Genomic DNA, 24,200 nt, shown 5'->3' with positions numbered 1-24,200 from the left:
TAGCCACTGCAAACGAACTCGAGAAATGTGTGCCACCTTGTGCATCTGGCTTACATGGGTCCTGGGGAATTGAAGCTGGTTCTTTGGCTTTGTAGCCAAGCTACTTAACTGCTGAGCCATCCCTCCAGCCCCTAAATCCTTTTTAAACCTACATTCATATACTACCTACCTGTTGCAGTTAGCTTCTTGTTTATGAGAGGAAAGGGTTTATTTCAGGCTTCCAGATTCTAGGGGAAACTTTTTATCATGGCCAAAAAGTTGACTCACTTCCTCATATATCCACAGCAGAAAGAGAAAAAGCCAACCCCAGCAAACACAAGCTAACTCTAAACACACCTAGCAGGGCTGGATTCAGGGTCCGCCCCCAGTGACACACTTCCTCCAGCAGGGCTGTGCCTGCTAAAGATAAGTAGGAAGGTTAGGGCTGGAGGGATGGCTTAGCAGTTAAGGCACTTGCTTGCAAAGCCAAAAAAAGGACTGACGTTTGATTCCCCAGGACCCATGTTAGCCAGGTATGCAAGGGGGCTCATGTGTCTGCAGTTTATCATCAGTGGCTGGAGGCCCTGGCACTCCCATTCATTCTCATTCTCTCTCTCTCCCCCCCTCTTTCTCTGTCAAATAAATAATAAAATAAGAAGGTTAATCTTAATCAGAAATACGTAATGCTATGGGGACATTACATTCAAGTCACCACACTACAATTTAAAGTAGCTGAAGTGTTGAACATATTTGAGTAAACAAAATGGAGCTCCTACTTTGTCTGCTTGGTTGCACTTTGTTGCTTCTTCACCATTTGTGGCCCTTGGGTCAATAGAATGCACCTTGTCATTTTTGGTTGTCACTGTGTAGGTATAACCCTCTGTCTGCCCTGTTGAGAGAAACTGAGGTAGAGGACCTTCCCTGTGGTCTAATGGCATATATAAGTTCTATTTGGTACCTACATTGTTAATTTACACTCAGAAGATCCAAGGAACCTTGAAGTGATTGTATTAAATAGAATTTGGCATCTAATATGCTTAGTTGTCTTTTCATTCCTGAAAATCACAAAGATAACAAAGGCTACTGATTATGTCAGAAGGAATCAGGAGCCAACTTTTTAAAAAGGCTTCACTGGTCTGGGCTTAGGATAATTTAAACAGCAGCAATAGTGGTGATAATCCACTGGGGAAAGACATGATAAAATCTTTACATTCAAAATAAAACATAAAATGCATGTCTTACCTGTGCAGAATTCTGGGGAGCCATTGATTATTAACATTGACAAAGAATCTAGTGTTGAATGAAGTTTTCCTAAATGAAAGTTTCTTTATCTGGACTTAGAGTACCCAAGAAATCTATGAGAGATCAGTTTTTCAGATTCTACAATAATTAGGAAGAAAGGACTAAGAATATTTCAACTTAGCAAACTCTTTACTTGGCACTAGTATCTGTGAAGTATTGTTGCTTAGCAAGCTGAATCTGAATCACACCATGCCTGGAGCTTTATGAATCATCTTTTTAAATTATTTTGTTATTCTTATTTATTTGAGAGCAACAGACAGAGAGAGAAAGAGGCAGATAGAGAGAGGGAGAGAGAATGGGCATGCCAGGGCCTCTCCAGCCATTGCAAACGAATTCCAGATGTGTGCGCCCCCTTGTGCATCTGGCTAATGTGGGTCCTGGGAAATCGAGCCTTGAGCCGGGGTTCTTAGGCTTCACAGGCAAGTGCTTAGCTGCTAAGCCATCTCTCCAGCCCATGAATCATTTTTTAAAGAATATGCAAGAGGAGCTAAAGTATACTATTTGGCATGGACAGCAAATTCCACACTGGAAGTCTGTATGGAACAAGGAATTCTTATTTACCAGAGTTTCAAAGAGCAAAAATGATGAAAAAAAGTTAAAGACTGATGAAACTCAATATATAGCTGTTAGTGTTGTTTGCTTTCTTGTTTGTTTTGTGGTGGTGGTGGTGGTTTGATGTAGGGTCTCATGTAGTGCAGGCTGGCCCTGAACCCGTGATGTTCCTGCTTCCACCTCCCTAGTGTTGAAATCACAAGTAGGCCCCTCCATGACTGGCTTAATTATAGTCACTGTTGTACTGTGAGATCAGGAGTGTTGGGAGTGGTTTGCCCACAGCCCCACCACTAAGAATTTTACTTGGATTTCTTATTTTATAATGGCTACCTAGAATTCACAGTGATAGACCTATAGCTTCCTAAGAATCAGGGTGTTAGAGGTAAAACTGGGGCATGCCATCCACATGGTGGCTTGGGAAGCCACCCCCTAAACTTTCCACAGACTGGAAGGGTTTTTTTTGTTGTTGTTGTTTAAGTTATAGAGAAAGACAATGGGCATTCCAGGGTCTCCCAGCCACTGCAAAGGAACCCCTGATCATGCACTACTTTGCGCATCTGGCTTATGTGGGTACTGGGGAACCAAACCTGTGTCCTTAGTGGCCTTAATTGCTAAGCCATCCCTCCAGCCCCTGGAAGTTGTTTTTGTTTATTTATTTTTCTTTTTTCTTTTTTTAAATACTTTATTCATTTATTTGACAGAGAAAGAGGGAGAGAGATAGAATGGGTGTGTCAGGGCCTCCAGCCACTGCAAATGAGCTCCAGACGTGTTCACACCCTTGTGCATCTGCCTAACATGGGTCATGGGGAATTGAACATGGGTCTTTTGGCTTTGTAGGCAAACTCCTTAACCGCTAAGCCATTCCTCCAGCCCTGGAAGTTGTTTTTTAAGGTAGTTAACCAGAGAATATTTTGCCTAAAATACTATTCAATGATGGAGAGCACTGGTACTCTGTTTACAATATAATTTGGAGAGACTATTATAGTTGATCCTTAGAGTTACCTTACTTGTTAATTTGGAGGTCTGTTTTGAGGTTGTTTTATGTTTCTTGATTCATAACTGAATTATATGTGTCCATAACTCCTCTTTTTAAATTTTTATTTGTTTATTTGAGAGAGAAAGAGGCAGAGAGAGAGAGAATATGGATGCACCAGGTTCCCCAGCCACTGCAAACAAACTCCAGACACTTGTACCCTCTTGTGCATCTGGCTAATGTGGGTCCTGGGGAATCGAGCCTTGAACCGGGGTCCTTAGGCTTCACAGGCAAGTGCTTAAGTGCTAAGCCATCTCTCCAGCCCCGTAACTCCTCTTTTAGTAATATTGAGTAATATTTGTTCTCATTGTGAAGGATTTGTTTCTAATTTAGTGAACTTACATCAAAAAAGTACACTTTTCCTAGTGTTGTGTGCTTTTTGCAGCAGGAGAGATTTAAGATTTTTAGATTTATTATTTAGTGATGGAAATAGGAACCAAGGCCTCATGCATGATAAGCGTGAACTCTAGCACTGAGCCACGTTCAAGACCCTAGTCAATTAAAAAAAATTATTTATTAAAGAGAGAAAGGGTGTACCAGGGCTTCTAGCCACTGCAAATGAACTCTAGACACATGCCATCTTGTGCATCTGGCTTACATGGTGGGATCTGGAACATCAATCCTAAGTTCTTAGGTTTTGCAGGCAAGCTCCTTAACCACGTAGCCATTTCCATCCCAATGTTTGGTTTTTGTTACTGTTCTCCCCCCCCCCCCCCCCACACACACAAGGTAGGGTCTCACTGTAGCATTGAAAAAAATCTATATAGTCCCAGGCAGGCCTCAAATGAATAGTAATCCTCCTACTCTGTTCTGAATGCAGAGATAAAAGGCATGTGCCACTAGACCTGGCTAAAATCTTTTTGTTTTCTAATTAATTTTAACATAGGCTGTAACAGCACATTTTAGAAATAAAACAAATGTCAGTCTAGAAATGTAATAATTGTTTCTTTAAAATCACTGCCAACTGTAAATAAATGTCTTAATTATGAAGTCTAAGATGAATTAGTATGGAAACATAAGATTTCTAGGGAAAGTAATCAAAACTTACAAAAAACCTGGTTAGATTTCAGTAATGAAGTTGCTGGCTATAAACTGGAAAAGTCCCTCAAGTCTGGGCCTTCCATAGGCTAATAATAGTAGTGATAATTAACTGAGTTTGGCATCATCTTTGGTATAGGCCCTGTCTAAAAGACATATCCATGCTTTTTTTTTTATTTTTTAATTTTTTTTCTATCCATGCTTTTTAAATGGCTGCACCTCACCTCTATGTCCCTGATAGCTTGTACTTTACAGACTTCACCTGAGTCCTGCCATAGTTTCATAGTTTAGATGGTGCTGGCTCTCAGCTGCCTTCATTCACACCTGTGCTTCCTACACTGGACTGCAGCATGGTAGAATGGATATACAGTAGCCAGCGGCAGTCTTTCATGAGACAGATCCTGTATCAGTTCCAGTGTGAGTCACATTGTACCTTGAGATGAGCAGTAATAAAAGGAAAATATTTGTTAACTACTTTTATGAGAAGGAAGGAGGACCCATTTAAATGACAGCTAAAACCAGGCCAGTGCCCTTTCAAGAAAATACTTAACATCAAATTTCAGACAGTTCTAACAATCGAAAATTAATATGAACCTGCCTATTCCATGACTTGGGTGAAGTTTATTTCATTTATACTTTAATCAGAATTAATTGAAAAAATATTTGACAATGAGTTTATTATATCTGTGTGGGCAAGATATTTTCTTAGATTACAATAGTAGCTGTTTTTGAGAACTAATGGACAGCTGAGCATAACACCAACCTTGTGGCATTGCTGTGTCACATTTATTACTTGTATGGATAATGAGCTTATAAATAAAGCAGTTACATTATTTTACAGCAGATTCAAACTTGGCAAAATCTGCTAGTTTCAATTGTCAATCTTTTCTGAAATAATTGAAAGCCTCCTCATTTTTGTATATAGCCAAAGCCAAGTCAATGGACGTCAGGAAAATTTAGTATTTTCCACACTAATAAAAAGTGCTGTGTATATTGTTAAAATGAGATTGTCATTAAGTTTTTTGTTTTATCTTTTGTTTTAACTATCACCAGGCAAAAAGCCACATAGTTCTTTCATATTATAGGCACATTCTTTCAAATTGTAACTTCAAATCAGTGAAATTTTCTAGAAGCTACAAAAGGCAGTTACACATGTTTTATTAGATTTAAAAATATCATATTTTGGGGCTGGAGAGATAGCTTAGCAGTTAAGGTGTGCTTTCCTGCAAAGTCTAAGGACCCAAGTTCACTTCCCCAGTGCCCACATAAGGCAGATGCATAAGTTGGTGCATGTGTCTGGAGTTCATTTGCAGTGGCTACAGGCCCTGGTGTGCTCATAATCTCTTCCTCCCTCCCTCTCTCTCTTTCACTTTCTCTCAGATAAATAATAAAAATATATCACGTTTTATATATCATAAAAATATATCATTTATCATATCATAAGTGTATCACATTTTCAATTCAGTAAAACATTTGTAAACCATAAGTAATTCAGATCTGGCAAATGATTAATAATTTTTGACATGGATTTTTTTCTTTAATGATCGAATATATTTTAATTTGGTTCCAAAATTGCAGCAGAATTAGGACTATGTGTGTTTGTTGCTGCAACTTAAAGTTTAGTGAATTCTGGTGGGGTCACAATGATAGATAACACTCAATTTATGGTGGCCTAATGATTTCATATTTGTTATCTGATCTTTATTTCATATAATAACAAACTTAGTCTGTATTTGTAAGCCAGAATATTGGAACATATTTCCTAGAAGAATGGTCCAAAATGAGTCTTAGGACCATTGGAAGTCTGTTGTGTTCCCACATAGATGCTTTTGGAGGAGTCATGTAGAAAGAGCAAAATAGACCCTTCTCTCTCTGATAGAACATTGTGCCCATATTTGCTAATTAAAGTAAATGGAAATAGAAATTTCTAAGTAATTTTTCTTATTAATAAATTTATTATTAAAAAATGTGATGTGACTATGTGTGTATAAATTTTTTGGGGGGCTATGTTTTTTTTTTCTCCTAAGGATATGCTTAAACTATTTAATAAGTTTTATGGTAACATTGTTTTATCCTTTTGAAACATTCTCAATGTTTTGTTTGTTTATTTATTTGAGAGAGGCATGCAGACAGAGAAAGTGGGTGTGCCAGGTTCTCCAGCCACTGCAAACGAACTCCAGACACATGTGCCACCTTGTGCATCTGGCTTTACGTGGGTACTGGGGTATTGAACTCAAGTCCTTAGGCTTTGCAGGCTAGCACTTTAACTGATGAGCCATCTCTCCAGCCCAAGTTTATTACATTTTTATAGCTTTACCTTTGATTTCTGCTTTAAAGTGCCAGACCTTATTTTGATACAGTTTTGTATAGATACCTTAGAATGTATAGGTAGTTTTTATGTTTATGGATCATTTCCTCCTAAGGAAATAAAGGATATCTGGAATAAATTGGCATTTTCCAGGTTTTGGGTAGATTTTAAGCTCCCAGTATTTAAATTTTTTGTGGGATTATACACATAATACATGTATAGTGTGAAAAATTAAATTAAAAAAGCATAAGCTTTTAAAGTGTTAAAAAACCCTAAGCACTTCTGCCCTTAAAAAACAACTTAAGCTACTTTTATTAATTTGTCTAGCAGTTTTTCCAGCTTTACAGTATAAATTAGATAAAATGATTTTTAATGTACAATTCTGCAAGTTTTGGCACATAACATAATAATGTAACATTATCATAATCAGACCAACTTTTCACCATTGAGCACACCCCTTGTCTCTCTGTACTTACTTCCTTTCCTTACCTTCAGATCCTCAAACATCCATTTGTTCTCTACTTTTGTCGTTTTGCTTATTTTTTTCTTCCTCGAGACAATATCTTGTGATGTGGCCCTGCTGACCACCTCCCTTCTCATCCTCTTCAGTGGTAGGAGGTAGGATTATAGGCATGAGCCACCATGCCCAGAGTGCTGTACAGATGGCATGATGTGATCTGTAGTCGTGTAAGCCTGCATTTTTCACCCAGCAGAATACACTTGAGCCTTAGCCACCCGCTGTGAACATTGCTAGATTATTCTTACTGATGAATATCCCATTTTGGAGACACATTTTTTTATTTTTTAATTGCCACACTAAGGGAGTTATGGTAGGTCATTTTCCTTTTGGTCTATGACAGATAAAGCTGTTACTACAGAAGCAGTCATATGAATTTAAGTGTTTATATTACTCAGCTACATACCTGTAGGAACAATTGCTGGGCCAGATGTGTAAGTATATGTTTAGTTTTAGAGAGACACTGTTGAGGCTTCTTACTGAGTTAAAAAGAGTCGGTTATATATTCTTTGTATACATGTGCTTGACTTTATGTACGATTGACTATATACATTGATTGATTGATTGATAGGTAGGTAGGTAGATAGAGTCTCACTCTGGTCCAGGCTGACTTGGAACTCACTATGTAGCCCAGGCTGGCCTTGAGTCCACAGGTATAGTGATCATCAGCCTCCTGAGCCCTCGATTGAAAGGTGTGGCCCACCACATCTAGCCTTATTTATGTTAATGAAGTCACTCTTGTGTGCTTACATGATCTTAAGAATTACAGTTCAGGACTAGAGAAATGGCTCAGTGGGTAAGAACACTTGCCGAACATGTAAGAAGTCCTGATTGCCTTTGAGTTCTATTCCTTAGCACCACATAGACAGTTGGGTGTGGCCACACCCACCCACAACTCCAGTCTGGTGGGGAACAGAGGCTGGGAGAAGTGCTAGGGCTTGCTGGCCAGTCGCTGACCAAAAACAGCAGCTCCAGCCAGGTTCAATAAGTGACTTTGTTTCAAGGAAACATGGAGGTAAGTGATGGAGAAAGCACCTGACGGTCTCCTCTCACCTCCACACGCGTGCTTGGCGCACACACACTTATAATAAACCTTTCATAGTTGTATGTAACTCTAGCTTTAGTATTGCTAAAACTTAAAAAGTTTTGGCTATGACCTAAGGACCAGATTTAAGTGAGAATTTTAGAAGAGTTTTTAGAGACTTTAGAAGATCATTACATTAACTTCAGAATTTACTACTTAACTTGCTTTAATTTAGAAAAATGCTTGCTATCTTTGATTGCTCTCATTGAGGCAGGAACTTCTGGAGTACAAATTGCATCCCTTTAGGATGCCATTATATACTGTTCTTTGCAGTTTGTGGAGAGGAGACATTTTTGTTCTGATTTGCCCTGTTATTCATATTACCAGGAATTGTCATAATGTTTTAAGTAACTGAAATCATGCCATGATGTTAAAGGTTATGGTTAAATATTTTGGAAAGTCACCTTGATATAAACAAATGTGAGGAGGCTATGACGCATTTTAACCTAAGCTTTAAAGGGGACTCAAGATGATATTTAAGTTTTATTTATTCATTTATGTGTGTGTGTTTGTGTGTGTATGACTGTGTAGGTAGGTAGGTATGTGCTCACCAGTGTTTCCTCACACTTGCAGCAGTTACCTTTCCATTATTGGCACAGAAGTTCTGACCAAAAGCAGCTGCTGAGCGGAAAGGGTTTGTTTCAAGGGGAAGCATCATCATAGTATGGAAAGCTTGGCAGGAGCCGGAAACTGGCTTATATTGTCACATATCTGCTGGAGGAAGCATCAGGAGAGTAAACTAAAGTCACTAACACTCATTAGGGCTGAACTAATGAACATCTGCTCCTAGCAACATACTTTTTCCAGTGAGAGTCCATAATTTTCACAAATTGTTACCAGCTAGGGACAAAATATTCAACACACAGAAGGCTATGGAGGACATTTCACAGTCTAACCACCACACTCTACAAAGGAATTCCAGATGTATGCATCTCTTTGCATTTGGCTTTATGTGTGTGCTGGGGTTTTAAACTTGGGTCAGCAGGCTTTGCAAGTGAGCTCTTCAACCATTGAGCAATCTCCCCAGCCTCACAAATAGGATTCATTTTGTTTGCTAGCCCAGAAGTTTCTGTGGTTTGTGGAATGTTAGAATGAAATGATTGTAAGTAATTCTTTCTTTCTTCCTTTCCTTTTCTTTTTGTTTTCGGAGGTAGGGTCTCACTCTAGCTCAGGCTGACCTGGAATTCACTATGTAGTCCGAGGGTGGTCTTGAACTCACAGCGATCCTCCCACCTCTGCCTCCCTAGTGCATGCCTGGAAAATTCTGTTTCTTTACTGTTTGCCTAAACTTGCTTTGTAAATTCTTTTGTATAATTAACGATGTGTTTGGCAGTTAAAATTCTAACTTCTTTTTTATTCTTTTTTCTTCAGGAGGAGCATATTATTTAATATCTAGAAGTCTGGGGCCTGAATTCGGTGGTGCAATCGGCCTGATCTTTGCTTTTGCCAACGCCGTTGCAGTTGCCATGTATGTTGTTGGGTTTGCGGAAACTGTGGTGGAGTTGCTTAAGGTGATTGACCTTTTTGTCATTCTTTTACTGAATCTTTATTGGACAGGTTAGGAAAGCAGTGATATGATGGTCAAGAAAGTCTTCCCTTAACAGGTCCAGCCTAGGAAGTAGACAAAGAAGAACATTGCTGTAGAAGGCTAGCAGAGGATTACTGGAGGATGCCTTGGCCACACATCCAGAAGAGACATGTGGAGAACTTTAAATTGCCCTGTAGGAATGGAGAACAACAGGAGTGTGTTCAGGAAGAATTCTCCAAAGACGAGAGCCAGTGTTAGCAGACAAATAGGAAAAGTATGATATGAAAAGAGGAACAGAGAAGAAATGGAAGCACAGACCTGGGAAAGGTGTGGTAGATTAAGACAATTACAAATATTTCATTGTGTTTAGAGCACAAAACTGCAAAGACAATCATAGAGAATGTAAAAAGTCCTGAACTGTCTTATTTGCAGTTCATTTTGGGCCTTAGATTGATTGGACTGGGGTATAAATGACTGTGTTTGAGGAATGTATGACCATAGTATAGAGCATGGATTTGAAGAACCGTAGAGAGAAACAATTTGAAAAGTTATGGAGCAGAGATTGAGTAGCTTATATTAAAATCATGACTGGCTGGGTTGGAGAGATGTGGATGAACTTGAGATATTTTAATGAAGCTATGTGTGGAGGCTTAATGATAACGGCATGTGGGAGATCAGAGAAAGGGAGATTTCAGGTTTCTGTAGATTTCACACTGGAAGATAGAGACTGTCTCACATTCATTGTGAGACAGAATACAGGATGGTTTAGTACAGTCCTGTACTACCACAGTACAGTTTAGGGCTGTAGAAGGCAATTGAAAATAGTGTTCTGGGGCTCAAAAACTAAGTTGTTTGAAGAGTCACTGGGATATGTACAGTTAAGTAAAAGTGAAATGGGACTCCTTCAGATTACTAAGTGGGAAAAATTTAAAGTGATACCTATAGTTCATGATCCATTCTAATTTTATTTATTTATTATTTGAGAGTGAGAGAAAAAGAGAATGGGCACAACAGGGCCTCTAGCCACTGCAGATGAACTCCAAATGCATGCACCACTTTTTACATTTGGCTTACATGGGTAATGGGGAACCAAACCTGGGTCCTTAGGCTCCATAGACAAGTACCTTAAATGCTAAGCCATCTCACCAGCCTGATACTATTCTTTTTTTTTTAACAGGTTTATTATATTTATTTTTACTTTTTATAATTAACAACTTCCATAATTGTAAACACCATCCCATGGTAATTCCCTCCCTCCCCTCACTTTCCCCTTTGAAACTCCACTCTCCATCATCTCCTCCCCCTCTCCGTCAGTCCCTCTTTTATTTTGATGCTATCATCTTTTCCTCCTATTATGATGGCCTTGTGTAGGTAGTATCAGGCATTGTGAGATCGTCAATATCCAGGCTATTTTGTGACTAGAGGAACACATTGAGGAAGTCCTACCCTTCCTTTGGCTCTTACATTCTTTCCACCACGTCTTCCACAATGGACCCTGAGCCTTGGAAGGTGTGATAGAGATACTGCAGTTCTGAGCACTCCTCGGTCACTTTTTTTTAGGTCACTTTTTTTTAGCACCATGGTGTCTTCTGAGTCATCCTAGGGTCACTGCCATCTGAAAAGAGAATGTTTTCTTTTTTTTAAATTTTTTATTTATTTATTTGAGAGCGACAGACACAGAGAGAAAGACAAATAGAGGGAGAGAGAGAGAATGGGCGTGCCAGGGCTTCCAGCCTCTGCAAACAAACGCCAGACGCGTGCGCCCCCTTGTGCATCTGGCTAACGTGGGACCTGGGGAACCGAGCCTCGAACCGGGGTCCTTAGGCTTCATAGGCAAGCGCTTAACCGCCAAGCCATCTCTCCAGCCCTTAAGAGAATGTTTTCTAACCAAAAGTGAGAATAGCATTAATATATGGGTATGAACATTAAGAGAAGTGCTTACTTGGCAGTTTGATAAGCATAGTATATACATGTTGCCAGACAGCAGTTACACTCCTAGGGCTCATGACTACCCCTGTTGTAGGTTTTCAGCATCAGGGATGTATTCCCTCCCATGGGGCAGGACTCTAGTCAGATTAGAGGGCAGTTGGTTTCCCCTATAACAGATGTACCACTATTGAACCCATTGGTTCATTTGGCCTGGTTGACCACATATAAGGCTTGCAGTGTCCACTGTGGAGTATCTTCACTGGTGATTTCTCTCTCTCCCATTGAGCTGCATACAGTGTGGCTTTTTCCAGCTTTCTGTCAGCTGTTCTACATGGAGGAGGTTTTCAGCTCAGCTCCAGCAGGATTTCTCAGTGACTTTGCAGCCCAAGTATATGGAATCTTCAGCAATAGAATTTTACCATCTATTCCTGATTGGAAACCAAGGGCCTTGGCAATGGCCTATAATGTTTTGGGGACATCAGGGACCTCCCTGGCCAACAACTCCCTGGATGGTATCCCATCCCTGGCACTGACTATTTTCTAGTAACAATCTATGGCTCCTGAGTGTTCAATTGTCCAAAAAAGTAGGTTTCCATATGATTTATTTATATCCTCTTAGATTTTGATTAGCCCTCCCTCCACCTTTCCCTACTCAGTCTCTTCCCCTGACCTCACTTAGGCCTTTTCACTCCTGTTAATTTGTTGTTCTACTTACACATATATGATACCATCCTATTAAGTCCCCCCCCCCACTTCCTTTCAATCTTACTGGCCTCTGCTACTGAATAACAGTTCTTTTTTAAACAAAAAGTGGAGTTTTATACCCGATGCCATTAGGAACAAACTTCCTAAATCTCTTAATTCATGTTGTATAATTCTAATTTGAAAATAAAGAATACCTAAATAAAATTTCATGTACTGGAAAGGGAAAGTTAATCTGAACCTTAGATTATGCTTTGATTAATAGTCTCTGGAGGCGGGCTGGAGAGATGGCTTAGCAGTTAAGGTGCTTGCCTGAAAAGTCAAAGGACCCAGGTTCGATTCCCCAGGACCCACATAAGCCAGAAACACAAGGTGGCATGTATCTGGAGTTCATTGGCATATGCGTCTGGAGTTTGTTTGCAGTGGCCAGAGGCCCTGGCACACCCACTCTCTCTCTAACAAATAAAATAAAATAAAAGTTTAAAAAAATAGTTTCTGGGGTTGTTGGTGTCATTGGATAGATCTACAGCTTTGATGTGGTATCCGAGGCCCTGAGATCCTGAATACATTCATTCACCAGACTAGTGGCCTCCATGGCAGAGCCCCAGTGCACTGAGATGCCCCCACTCCCATGACCATAGTTGTGGACCACAAATAGCCTCTGGCCCCCTTGGGACATGATCTCTTTCTGCAGGCACACGCCTAGCCTGCTGGGCCTCAAGCCCACTTTCTCCTTGATGGCTCCAGAGTACAACATCGGGAAAAGATCCCTCTGCTGAAATCGGCATCTGGGGACAGATTCCAGTCTCCTTTTTGCTTAGTTCCACCCAGAGTCACACCGGAGGCACCCAGGTAAATATACGTCAGCCCACTCACATCACGGATAAAATGCCTCAGCCAGGGGGCCTGCACTTGAAGCACTTGACCTCTTATAGGGGAGACCACGGAGTCTCCAGTAAGCTGCTGGCTTCCCAGGCCTGAGCAGTTGACCACAATGTCGAAGGAGGGCTGAAGCTCCCATAGGTCTTCTATTTGCCTGGAGAGCAGCAGGTTCCCAGTTCCTCTTGCCCTTCTCTCCAGCCAGGGGAGGTAGGCAGAAGTCTCTCACTTCAGGGTTCTAAAAGCGTGGCCAAACACATGTTGTGGGAACCTCGTCAACTCAGCCTCTGTCATCTTTCGAAATCCCAGAACCACGGCAGCCCAGAATGGCACTTCTTCGGAGGGCATGCTCTGAAATATCTGCCAACCAGACACCAGTGAACACTGGCATCCATAGCATCTGCAGACCTGGCGATGGCAGACAGGTGGTCAAAGGTCTCCCTGAACTGAACCACCGCTTCACCGTGTGAATGGGTGTATCTGGATAAACCTGGGGAATGAGCATCCCAGCTGCCACGTCGCTGGTGGTATTGGGAGTGAACTTGTCTGAAATGACAGTAACAGCATCGGGGGACCACGGTAGATATGGATGTGGCAGTGGACATCCCGACCACACCTGTTCCAACAACGACAATCCATGTGGTGTCCATGGACCTGAGTCTGAGAAGACAGCCTTGGAACCTACTGGAAGCTCTGGCACCAACACTTGTTTTTCAGAGACCATTTGACCTAGTACCGCCAGCCTGGAACTTTTCCAGGTGATTTGAATGTGCAGTAATTAACGGGTGTCTTGTCTGGCTTCCAGTACACTCCTTTTCCAACTCCAGTGCATCACCACCTCTCCCGCCTGCTGCATACTGGGCTGCCCTCTACTTGGTTCCCCCGCCTGGCACTGTGTCTCCCACTTAAAGGCTCCCAGGTCCAAAGTCCTCCTCTCTGAGAGAGCACCATCCCAGGGCTGGTGATTCTGGGTGGAATTTATACTAATGTTGGGTTCTCAGTAGGAAAATGCCGTGGTGCCTCCACTACCTGATGTTATTCTTTTTTAAAAATACTTCTAGTATTTGTAAAGGGGGAGGGTTGAGAGAGATGGAGAGACATGGAGAGAGAAAGAAAAATGAAAATCATAACCTCTTGCCATTGTAAACAAACTCCAGATTCACGTGCTAGTTTGTGCCTGGCTTTTCATGGGTACTGAGGAATCTAGCCTGGGTGGTCAGGCTTTGTAAGCAAGCACCTTTAATCACTGATCCATCTCTCCAGGCCAGGTTGTAACCATTCTTTTATAGTAGCTTATGGTACTATATATACTTATGGAACGGTCTGACAAGGACTAATAACTACAGTGGCTCTGACATCTACCTATACAGACCAAAGGCATAGAGAATAGTTTTCTTAATGCACTTTTAAGTTGTTATTTGACATTCAGAAGTTTAAGGCTTTACTATGAACTCATTATATAAGTATTTAGGGCTTAGAAATGTTTCTGCCTCATTTAAGTTAGATAGGAAGAAGCAATTGTGGAAGATAAGCTTGCTCACAACGAACGGTGAATGGATCATTACATACAGCAAAAACAATGAAAGGATTCTCAAAGTTACCCCAAAGAGTTGATGAATGTTTGAAGAGTTATGTTTTACTTGATTGAGACATGAAGTAAATGAAGGTATAAGACATTAATACTTATGACCTTGGTATTGTTTAAAATCACTTAAAGGTTTCATAGAAATGTAGCTTTAGAGAGATCTAAGTAAATTTGAAACAAAAATTTAAAAGCTACGTTTTATATATAAAAACACTGAAATATAATTGTAGTCAGGGGACATGAATTTAACAAGCGATCACTAGGTATATATTTACTGTGTATTTTCTGTCATTCTCAGGTGTAATGATGTAAATACTGCAGAGAACCAATTAGCATACAGTTTTACGAAAGCAGATGAGATACATGAAATCCAAAAATGCAGAGAAATGGCTGTATTTGTTTTCATTTGTTTTGCAGTGTTGAGGGCCATGTCATGTTAGGCTTGTATGTCTATCACTACAATGTAGCATACTTTGAATTTGTACATTACACTGATCAGATGATAATACTTTCTTTGCCTTTTTGCAAGTGGCTTTGGATTTGGAATGGTTTTCTCTCTAATCTTGGTATTCAGTTCATTAATCTGGAATTCAGGAAAACTTCAGGAAAATTTTTCCTCCTTTGAGTTGAATTTTCTGAAAGAATAATTATAAAAAGCATAATTAAGGGTTTTTTTAAAATGAGAGAAGTAACTTCATAACATGGTTGCAATCTTTTAGCTTTACTCAGCTGTACTTTAGTCATCCTGCATTACCAATGTGTGTGTGTTTGCACGCATGTGTGCGCATTATGAAGGCCAGAGGTTGATGTCTAGTATCTTGAGCAGAACCCATAGCTGGCCTATTTGTCTACTCTAGCTAACTAGCCTGACCCAGGGATCCCCACCTCCCAAATTCCAGAAGTACTGTGGTTTACCACATCCACCTGGAAGTGACATGGCTGCTGGTAGGCCGAACTTGGTCCTCATACTTGCATGGAATACACTTTACCTGACAAGCCATTGCCTCAGTTCTGTGTGTTGAAACTTACTGTAATATTTATTATTTAATTGAGAAGTGATATTCATATGTAGCCATAGTAATTAATTTCTTTTTTTTTTTTTTGTTTGTTTTGGCTTGTTGAGTTGGGTACTGCATTGTATATATGGCTAGTTTAGAATGTTCTGTGTGGACCAGGCTAACTGTGAACTTTGAGCATCTTCATGTCTCTGCCTCGGCCTGCACCACTGTATGTGGCTTCCATTCATTCTGTTAATAAGCATTTACTCATCATCTACATGTAAGGAGCTGTTTGTTACTCGTTGCATTTTTATTTTCTAGGAACATTCTATTCTTATGATTGATGAAATCAATGATATCCGAATTATTGGAGCCATTACAGTGGTGATTTTATTAGGCATCTCAGTAGCTGGAATGGAATGGGAGGCAAAGGTAAGTTATCAACAGCTTCTATAAATATTTAATGCACAGCACTTAAAGGTTATGTTTTGGAAACACTCTAAAATGTGGTGGTAGTAGAAGTTTTTGTTATAAATGGTTATTTACCATTTAAAATGGGGAATATTTGAAAATAATCAGTTTTAGATTTTAGTTAAACATTTTCTTTTTTATTTAATTTAATTATTTATATAAGAGAGAAGAGAGGGAGAAAGATGTAGTTACAGAGTGAATATGGTGTGCCAGGATGTCCTGCCACTGCAAATCAGCTCCAGATTCATGTGCCACTTAGTGCATCTGGCTTTATGTAGGTACCGGTGAATTGAACTTGAGTCATTAGCTTTGCAGGCATGTGTCTTAAACGATGAGTCATCTCTCCAGCCCTGGTTTTTGTTTGTTTGGCAGTAGTGGGAAATTAGCCCAGGGCCTTTGGCATATCTACCGTGGACCTCTACTTCAGTCCCTTATTGGCTTACACACTGAACAGATTGACTATTGAAAAAAAACAGAATCTTATTTTGTTTAGGGCACAATTAGCATATAAGAGGTTATTGTTTGCTACAGTTGTCATAGATTTTCATGACTTACCTGCTCTGGTTAAACCTGGAGAAAAGAAGGGGGTTCAGAGCACATTGTGAATATTGGTGGAGGTTGTCTATAACCTTATTTGTAAAAAACTGGAAAAAAAAATGATAGTTCTCAGATTTTTTTCCCTTGTAATGATTACTCTTGAGATCCATTCATGCACATTGAAAACTTCTTTTTCTTTCCCTATGGGAGTCACAGTTAGAATGTTGTCTTTAGACCTAGTATTAAATTTGTGTTTGTGATAAATGAGTTCTATCTGTCAAGAGTGTAGTTATAAAAGTATAGGGCTGTGATTCAGTGGTAGAATATATCCTGCCGTGGTTAAGGACTTGGGTTTGATCCCCAGCATGTCAAAGGAAAGGGAGAAGAGAAGAGGATAGTGAGAGATGAGAGAGAGATCATTTATAAGGCCATGTTAGGGCTTCTTGCCACTGCAAATGAACTCCATATACATGTACCACTTTGTACCTCTGGCTTTACTGGGGCTGGGGAATCAAACCCTGACTGTCAGGCTTTGTGCAAACAAGTGTCTTTACCACTGAGCCACCTTCCCAACCCAAGAGTATTATTCTCTACAGAATTGTTTATTAACAGAAAAGTTACTGAGCACTTACTAATGTGTGGCACTGTGGAAATTGGTGAAATAAGACAAGAATCCTTTCCTTAGTTCTAGTAAAAGTAGAGACATAGTATATGGAGTTTGACTTTTCATGTTTAAAATTCCAGGCTCAGATTGTTCTGCTGGTGATTCTACTTCTGGCCATTGCAGATTTTGTCATAGGAACATTTATCTCAATGGAGAGCAAGAAACCCAAAGGTTTCTTTGGTTATAAATGTAAGTGAAAAGATCAGAGACTTTTTTAAAGGCACATATTAGTTTTATATGATTAACTGTTTAGTACATTTTGTGTATTTTTGTATTGTAATTAAGTTTGGTCTGATGATTCACACTAACTTACAATTCAGTTTTTAACCTCTTTATATTGTCTTTACAATTAGAGGGAAAATTACTTATATTCATCTTATTTTTCAGTATTAACAACAAAAAGTGATAGAAAAATCAGTGCTACTGAGAAATTATGCTTTTGTAACTGAATTTAACTGAGCTTAAAACTTGTTCTAATGACTTTATTTGATATGTTCTTTAGTGATAGAAACTCACTGTAAGAAATGTGTCTAGGTAATTTCACTGTCGTGTAAAATATCACAGGAATATTTACATAAGCTTAGATGTCTATGATGTTATTAGGCAATATAATCTTACCGAACCACCATTAGATATGCTGCCCAAAATATTTGATTCATGACATTTAAACAACAGTTATAAAATGCTTAAGATAGTGAAAGCAACCAGAACTTTAGTATATTGATGTAGTTACAATGTGAAATTTTTGTGCAGTTTATATTATGTGAGATTTTCCTATTTTTAATCTTCTAAAACTTTATTTGCATCTAATTTTTATTACTGGTATAATGTACTTGTCACTTATTTATGGAAATGTTTTATCAGTATCTTATCCTCTCCCATGTAATTGAGCAACATTGGACTTACCTCTCAGGTAAATGGAAGTAGGAAAACATTTTGCTGTAGGATCTTAGAGGCTTCTCTTCAACAAGCTAAAACCCACACTTATGTGTTGTTACTGCTTGAAACAGTCCTGCTTTCTAGCTCAGGCTAATCTCTTAATTTGTAATATTACTGCCTTGGCTTCCTGAAGGCTGGGATTGAATGCATGCACCATAGTCCCTAAGTCACGTTATTTTAGGACTTGAGTGTGGCAGAAAACATAGGGTGGAACAAAGCTGCTCACCTCATGGCAGCTGGGAAATCAAGGGCAACTTTTCAAGTATTTATCAACCATTTACTCCTATTACTAGAGAAAAGCCAAACCTTTAGAACACTTGCAAAAATACCTCAACAAATATTTATGTCCTTCACTTACTGTGATGAACACTTGTTTTGAGACCGTGTCTTATGTAGCTTAGGCTAATAGAGATGGGAGCAAGGTTGCTCATTCTTTTTTTTTTTTTTTTTAATTTTTTATTTATTTATTTGAGAGCGACAGACACAGAGAGAAAGACAGATAGAGGGGGAGAGAGAGAATGGGTGCGCCAGGGCTTCCAGCCTCTGCAAACAAACTCCAGACGCATGCGCCCCCTTGTGCATCTGGCTAACGGGGGACCTGGGGAACCGAGCCTCGAACCGGGGTCCTTAGGCTTCACAGGCAAGCGCTTAACCGCTAAGCCATCTCTCCAGCCCAAGGTTGCTCATTCTTAAGTAGCTGTTAGGGTCATAGTTTCAAGGGACCCAAGAAGACCAGAAGTAAACTCAAGTTTGGGAGCTAAAATACAAAGAGCTCGGACTCATAGAGTTGTCAGCTGGACCACCAGCCTTTTGTCTTTACTTTGTGCTTCTTCCTCCTGGTTGGACTGCTGGCAGGCTTGTTTTCTGCTAGTGGGCTCTTCTTGACTTTTCCCTCTTCTCCATGACCCACCAACCAATCAACATCCACCACTACATTTAAACATAACCAGTTTAGTTCGTCCCAGATAAGGATTCTTGAGTGCACAAAAGCCATGGTCCAGAGAGCTATATTGGCAGCCCCCTTTCCAGTGCCCTTCTGTGCTGCAGGGAGTATTTACCAAACCTTGCTTACTGTCCTTTCGTCTGTGCTTGTCTTTCTTTGCATCCGTGAGACACATGTTGTACTTAGAAAACTTTTAACACTCCTGCCACCTCCCAAGTGCTTGGATTATAGACATGCGACATCATGCTCATCTTACACTTTTATCTTCTTGCCTTTTTTTTATGACTCCACATATATCTATTACTAGAATCATATCATCTGGCCCCTCACCAAACACCAAATGGAAAAATATAATGGTGGAGAACAGGTAAAGAACTTTAATCAGTATGGCTATTCCAAGAAGTTGTAGGTCCTTAGCTCTGTCTTCAGAGTACTAACATGAGCCTCCAGATTGTACAGGGAAGGAATACAGTGGAGGCAAGAAGCACATGTAGTTCATCAGTGTTGACCTAACTGTGGTCTAGTTGATTATTATCTTAGGATTGGTCAGGTTGGATCTTGTTGACATGAGAAAGTCATTGCTGTTTAGGGTGTAGGGAGTAGATTCTAACCTTAAGATAAGATGTTGTTTTCTCATAGAACTGTTGTTTCTAGGATTCAAGATGAATGCAGAAGAAAATGACAAAGGAGATAGTTGCAAAATGCAGGCAGAGATGGCAAGTTTTTATCCGGGTTTCAGTTTCCATTGGACATTTACATACACAGAGGTTTTAGCAAAAGCAGCCTCTTTCTTTGTTATATATGTAGTTAACTGCTTGCTATTAATGTGGTTCCTAAATCATATGGGTGAAGTTGTGAAAAATAAGACTTTCCCTCTCTAAATACTTTAACTTAGATCCACTAAAGAAAAGAGCAATTCAGGGATTCTCTCTGACATAATACTAGTCTTACCTGACCTGTGCTTCATATGCAGTATTTTCCCCATCTCTGAGGATCCTAACGGCAGCTGTGGTTTTCTACTTCAGGATCAGTTGTGTTTAGTTCTTCACTCTCTTTACTTTCCTTTAAAACAAAAACATTTCTCTACAAAGTCTTCAGTCTCCTTAGTCTAATTTTTCTTCCCTTTTCTATTGTTAACAGTTTTCAGGAGTATTGTATTATTTTATTTTATTATTGTATTATTTTATTTTATTTTAGGGAGATAGGGAGGCTCCAGGGCCTCAGCCACTGCAGTCGAACTCCAGACACTTGCACTGCCTAGTGGGCATGTGCAGCCTTGCACTTGCCTCACCTGTGTGTGTCTGGTTACATGGAATCAGGAGAGTCATTCATGGGTCCTTAGGCTTTGCACACAACAAGCATCTTAACCACTAAGCCATCTCTCCAGCCTGACCTTTGGGTTTTTGTTAGTTTCTTTTTTTTTTTTTTTTTTTAAATTTTTTATTGGAGAGCGACAGACAGAAAGACAGATAGAGGGAGAGAGAGAGAGAATGGGCGCGCCAGGGCTTCCAGCCTCTGTAAACGAACTCCAGACGCGTGCGCCCCCTTGTGCATCTGGCTAACGTGGGACCTGGGGAAGCAAGCCTCGAACCGGGGTCCTTAGGCTTCACAGGCAAGCGCTTAACCGCTAAGCCATCTCTCCAGCCCTTGTTAGTTTTCTTTAGTTGTTGGTTTTTCCTGGTGGTTATTCACATGGCCAGATCAGAAAGTGAACAGTGTGTCCTTAGGTGCCTAAAGTAGGAAAACCCAATGATTGCAGTTTTTCCCATTTCTGGTGTTGTGAATTTTGATTACTTTGTCAGGGTGGTACCTGGGAGGCTTTTCTACTGTGAAGTTTCCATGCTGTTATAATTAATATGAGATCTATAGAGGGGTACTTTGAGACAATAAGTTTCCTATTCCTCATTATACTTCATTTAACCAAATGGTTTTCTTCTGAGTCCTTCTCATAGGCTTCTGTCAAAGTCACAGTGACATGGTACAGTGTGCATTTTTTGTCCTCTGCCTCAGGTGCATTCCTCTTAATTAGTTGTCCCTTCATTTTGGAATACTCTTATTGGGTACACTTGATGTTCTTGCCTGACTTAGTAATCACTATGTCTATTGCTCCTATCAACCTTTCTCTTCTTCCTACCCTTTAAATGCAGAGTTGATAATTGTATTCTTTCTTTGTGGTGTTATCTGTTCTCAAAACTGAAATAGCTATCAGGAGACTGACATGATTCTAGTTTTCATTTTATTTTATTTTATTTTACTTATTTTTGGTCTTTTGAGACTAAATTTCACTCTATCACAGATTGACCCTGGAGCTCACTCTGTAGCACAGACTATCCTCAAACTCATGATGATATTTCTGCCTCAACCTTCCCAGTGCTGATACCTATCAGTCAGTCAGTCAGCACACCTGGCTAAATAAATATTTTAAATGAATTTTCTGTTACCATACCAAGTAGCGGGTTTCACCATGGTATCTTTATACATATTATGTCATTATACTTGTTCTCATTGTTCCCTTGTCAGTGTTCCTTCCCTGCAGATGGTTTCTTTTATTCCTCAATTCACTTCCAACTTCGGCTTTCTTATCACTTGAATTCTGTTGTCCTCTTTTGCCCACCGTCCTTTAGATCTGTTCTCTCTCATGATGTACTTTCTAATGTAATGATCTACACACATACATAAATATACACATATATAAATATTTTAAATCTAGGGTCTGTATATGAAAGAGAATGTGACATTTGTCTTTCTAAGTTTGGGAATCTGTTGTTTTTTTTTTTTTTGGCATTGAGTCTTTTCTTTCAAATACTGGGGTTTTATTTTTTTTTAACCACATAAAACTACTTGCTTATTTGATTCTTTTCTACTTCCTCCTTTTCTGGGTTATTTTCTTATCTTAGCAGTTGGAAGAAACCATCATCACAGTGATTCCTGATTCCTACTGACCTACCTTAATTTCTAACCCTTCTGTTATTGGTACAACATATTCTCATTTATACATTGAACCATTACAACAGCCCCCTGATTGATCTCTGCTTCATGTGTTGAGAGAGAGAAGCAGACAGAAAGAGAAAGAATGTGTATGCAAAGGCCCCCAGCCACTGCAAACAAACCCCATATGTATGCGCCAATTTGTATGTCTGGCTTACTTGGGTACTGGGGAATCGAACCTGGATCCTTAGGTTCACAGTCAAGCTCCTTAACAAGCTAAGCCATCTCTCTAGCCCCATGTGTTGACTCTTCATTCTGTTGCCCACATTGCATCCATTTAACATTAATCCCATCATGCTGTTTGAGTGTTTCTTTTGCCCTACTATTTCATGAAGGGTAGGTATTGTGTTCAGCTAATTCATAATGTGTCTTTGAGAGATTTGAAATACTGAGTAGCACTAGTTTAGTATTTAATACATGACATACTAAAACAGTAGGACTAACTAACATTGTTGAAATGGAAAGCATTTCTTCTTAGAGCATCCTTAGCTAAAATCATGTGGTCAGCTGAGAAATAGAGATAGTTATGGAGCAAAATCTGCATAGATGGTAATGAAAGTCAGCAGTTAGGGTTAGGGCTTGATTCCAGAATTAGTGTTAAGCCCTACCTCCTTTTATGTGCCTTTGACTTTTGTGATTTGGGGGATGGGATAATAAACATTTGGACTAATGATAATCAAGTAAGATCATTTTATTATAAACCATGTCCTCAGACCAGAAAATAGAAACGCTAATACTTACATTAGGAAATAGGTAAAAATTTACCAGCTATTTGAACTGAAGAAAAGGTAGAAATAGCATTTTACAATTACTCTTTACCTTAATTATTATGGTCTTATTTGATATTCAAAAGTTACACAAAATATTTCGTTCTCTCCAGCTGAAATATTCAGTGAGAACTTTGGACCAGATTTTCGAGAAGAAGAGACATTCTTTTCTGTATTTGCCATCTTTTTCCCTGCTGCGACTGGTATTCTAGCTGGAGCAAATATCTCAGGTGATCTTGCAGTAAGTATTATAAAGTACTGTATTAGTTATTTATATTAAAAGTGGTAGACATAAGTATATATATTTATATTTAAAGATAGACTTAAAAAAATCTTCTTGTCTTCTAGGATCCTCAGTCAGCCATACCCAAAGGAACACTCTTAGCCATTTTAATTACTACGGTGGTTTACATAGGAATTGCAGTATCTGTAGGTAAATAGCCTTCCATTTCTCTATGTGTTTCAGAAATTTCATCATGTTCATAGCATAGATAATTATTTTCTTACCATTTCTAACTCTTAATTTCCAAAATATTTTAGTAGAAAGGAATAGAGTTTCTTATTGTAATCCAAAAATAGTTTTAAGGAAAAGTAGTAGGAGGGACTTTGTAGACATTAAACCACCAAATACTTAAGTGTTTATTCTCCAAGATTTATTTACTGTGCTAGATTGAAAGAGATATAGAATCATTTCATTACCTCTTAAATTTTACTCATCTATATTTCTACAATATACTATGCTCATATAGAAATAAATTAAATCTACGCTTGGGTATTTACAAATTCCCAAGCATTTTTTTTAGTGGTGGTTATTTCCATCTTCATGTAATGAAATTATTATTGATATTGTTCATCAGTACCTGCCATGTTTTATTTCAAAAACTCTGTTTTTGAGGAAAAGGAAGTATTAAATTCAGTGGACAATCTTACCAAAGTCTTATTAAACTGAATGTAAATTATTCTGAAACTTGGTTTATCACATTCATGGTATCATAGCATTTTAGAACTAAAAACAATATGATGAACCAGTCTTAACCCCTACTTAGAGATGGGGAAGTTGAAGCTCAGAGACTTGCTACCCAAGATAATGACACTTTCTTTAATAAAAAATTATTCATGGCTTTTTGGGGTATTATCATAAGTTAAATAATTAAAGGTTGTTTATAATGTTGGTCCTTTAAATTTCCTGACACATTCCAGCTCAGAAAACTCTGTAGGTAAATTGCTATTGATTAACCTACAATTCAAAAACAGTGAGGATAGAAAAAAAGAAATTCTATTTGTTATGCTTTTTATAAAATTGTGTACCTTACCTGTAAAATAGGTGTTCTTGAAATGTAAGCATTATTTTTTTATCTAAACTCTAAAAGACAAGTATTAGTGTTAAATCCTTAAACATAACAGAAAATTAAATCTTACTTTAAATAATCACAAACTCAGGATTAACATGTATGAGG

At 39.0% G+C, this 24,200-nt stretch overlaps 1 protein-coding gene and 1 pseudogene across 2 annotated transcripts in view; one reads left to right on the top strand and one right to left on the bottom strand.

The window, feature by feature from the left end:
• Slc12a2 (solute carrier family 12 member 2) overlaps positions 1 to 24,200 on the top strand; it is a 108,873-nt gene that overhangs the window by 25,978 nt on the left and 58,695 nt on the right. For both annotated transcript variants that reach the window (XM_045133572.1, XM_045133571.1), the window contains exons 5-9: positions 9,185 to 9,324; positions 15,756 to 15,866; positions 17,187 to 17,295; positions 22,857 to 22,984; positions 23,092 to 23,176. In XM_045133572.1, the coding sequence (XP_044989507.1) occupies positions 9,185 to 9,324; positions 15,756 to 15,866; positions 17,187 to 17,295; positions 22,857 to 22,984; positions 23,092 to 23,176 (573 nt within the window). The remainder of the gene's footprint in view (positions 1 to 9,184; positions 9,325 to 15,755; positions 15,867 to 17,186; positions 17,296 to 22,856; positions 22,985 to 23,091; positions 23,177 to 24,200) is intronic.
• Positions 12,496 to 13,501, bottom strand: LOC105944971 (annotated as a pseudogene).

This window comes from Jaculus jaculus, chromosome 14 (genome assembly GCF_020740685.1).
Source record: "Jaculus jaculus isolate mJacJac1 chromosome 14, mJacJac1.mat.Y.cur, whole genome shotgun sequence".
Classification (NCBI taxonomy): Eukaryota; Metazoa; Chordata; class Mammalia; order Rodentia; family Dipodidae; genus Jaculus; species Jaculus jaculus.
This window is presented reverse-complemented; position numbering and strand designations above follow the sequence as displayed.